The sequence below is a fragment of the Chrysochloris asiatica genome, unplaced genomic scaffold (genome assembly GCF_000296735.1).
Source record: "Chrysochloris asiatica unplaced genomic scaffold, ChrAsi1.0 scaffold00025, whole genome shotgun sequence".
Classification (NCBI taxonomy): Eukaryota; Metazoa; Chordata; class Mammalia; order Afrosoricida; family Chrysochloridae; genus Chrysochloris; species Chrysochloris asiatica.
The window spans coordinates 12533218-12535378 of NW_006408543.1; the positions used below are offsets into that span (position 1 = coordinate 12533218).

The window sequence follows — 2161 nt, forward strand, 5'->3', positions numbered from 1 at the left end:
TAGGCCTCTAGACAGGTGCTTGGGAAATAAGCAGCCTTCTCCTAGCTTCGTCACCCCTGACTTTGCACCTTTCTCCCTACCTCTGCTCCTATAAAGATGTGCTTTCGAATGGGCGTTCTGTTTGAGCCCCGGGAGAGCAGGGAACAGAGAACCGCAACCAAAGGACAATGACGACGACAGCCCATGCTGGAAGAAGCTCGGCCCCCATTTCAGTCCTTTCCTTTTTGGTAAAGGCTCCCTTCGCGTCCCATTCCCCACCCCCCGGTGCTAGAAATGAACTGCCAACCTCGTGAAATGCCAACCTCGGCTCCCTGTAACTGCAGAGCTCCCGGCCAGGTCCAGGCAGGAGAAGCACTACCGTCCACTCACTGAGGCCATGGGGGCCCAGCTGTGGCCGGGCAGCATTGTGCATGTGTCAGAAGAAGCTCGCCAGGCACCTGTGGGTGGACGTGAGCCATCTGCAGCACAACGGGGCTCTGGCAGGGCGGGTGGGGACCCTCGTGAAAGTGCCTCTGGCCACCCACCTCCACCTCCATCCCCAGAAAGCAGAGCGCAGCGTGATGACAATTTTGTAACAAATTTAATAGAAGAGGGTGAGGGTCACTCCTCATTCAGGTAAGCACACGGGTGCGGGCGCTGAGACTCCTCAGAATTAACAACTCACTTCACAGATTCCTGTGTTGCCGTTTTACTTTCAAACCAACACCCCAATGATTCCATCTTCTTCCTTGCCCATCATTTCTGCAACTGAACAAGTGACACATTTGGAGAGACTCTTAGGATCTTTGCAGATTGACACACGGCTGAGGAGTCATGAGTGGGAATGAGAACTCCAGAGCTCTGCGCTGCACTTGGGCACCAGGCAGCTAGGAGAGACCAGCAGAAGGGCAGCCTGTGTCCCTGCCGGGCACCAGCGTCTTGTGGCAGTGAGCGTTGTGCCCGGGAGCACCTGCGCTGCCCTCACTTTTGCTCTTGCTTTTCATCCAAGAGGGCGGAGCAGATGCCCAGCTTTTTCAGCTCTTCCACCAGGTCCCCAGTCTGGTGCATCTGCAGGAGAATGTCGCAGCCACCCACAAACTCCCCGTTGAGGAACACCTGCGGGATAGTGGGCCAGTTGGAGTAGTCTTTAATGCCTGTGGGGGGAGAAAGATATGGTAAACATCGTTGAGGTGGCCAAGCACAGCACTGGGGAAACGAGACAGTCCCCACCCACCACTTCCCCTGAGAAGGACACAAGCTTCAGCGTCAGTGGGACCGACGCAGTGTGGACTCGGGTCATGAGTGCAAGGTGGGGCTCACAGCCACAATGATGGCCGGGCAGGAAAAAAAAAAAAAAAGAGAGGCAAGCCATATTCTCCTCCTATCTGACGATCTCAACTTCAGTGAATGGAACTTAAAAAACACCCAGAGCCTCCTTTCCATGTGGATTTCCACGGGCCCCTCGAGGTCTCTCCTGGGCACTCTGCTGTCCAACCATGCACATCCCCACGAGGATTGGTGACTGCCACCTGCTACCTATATGCAAGAGGCTGAATCATGGGTGCCCTCTATCCGTGTCACCTGTACTCAGACTCAACTCCGTCCTCTGGGTAAGGACCCAAGCCCTCAACCCAGTCTGCCACAGTGGGCAGGACAGGTGGCCCAGGACGAACACCAGGGCCTGGGGCGCTGAGACACATCCCAGGGCTGAGACACACCCCAGGGCTGAGACACACTCCTGGCTCTCAGGAGCTCGGTCCCCTCAAAGCATCCAAGGAGAGCTCTGAGAGGAGACATGCACTGTGACGGGCAGACACTGGCTGCTCCACTCAGTCCTCGGGGTCACAAGGGTGCTGTTGCCAGTGAAGACCAAGATAAAGAGGCCAACGCTCTCCCAGCACCCAGCCCTCCCACCACCCTACTCCCCCGTGTCTACTGACATGAAAGGCATTTTGGAAAACCTGTCCCACCAACAAATAGTCTGTATTTATTCCAATCATTAATCACTGTCTATTTGTAATGATATTCATTTGTAATGATGCTCGCTGAAAATGAGGAGGACTTGAAACATTTACTTATGAAGATCAAAGAGCACAGCCTTCGATATGGATTACGTCTCAATGTCAAGAAAACAAAAATCCTCACCACTGGACCAATAAACAACATTCTTATCAATGGAGAA

The 2161-nt window shown here is 54.1% G+C and overlaps 1 protein-coding gene across 1 annotated transcript in view; it reads right to left on the reverse strand.

The window, feature by feature from the left end:
* Window positions 1-943: 943 nt before the first annotated feature.
* Window positions 944-2161, reverse strand: part of GLRX5 (glutaredoxin 5) — an 11346-nt gene continuing 10128 nt past the window's right edge. The window contains exon 2 of the mRNA XM_006839543.1: window positions 944-1133. Coding sequence (XP_006839606.1) covers window positions 961-1133 — 173 coding nt within the window. The 3' untranslated portion in view covers window positions 944-960. The remainder of the gene's footprint in view (window positions 1134-2161) is intronic.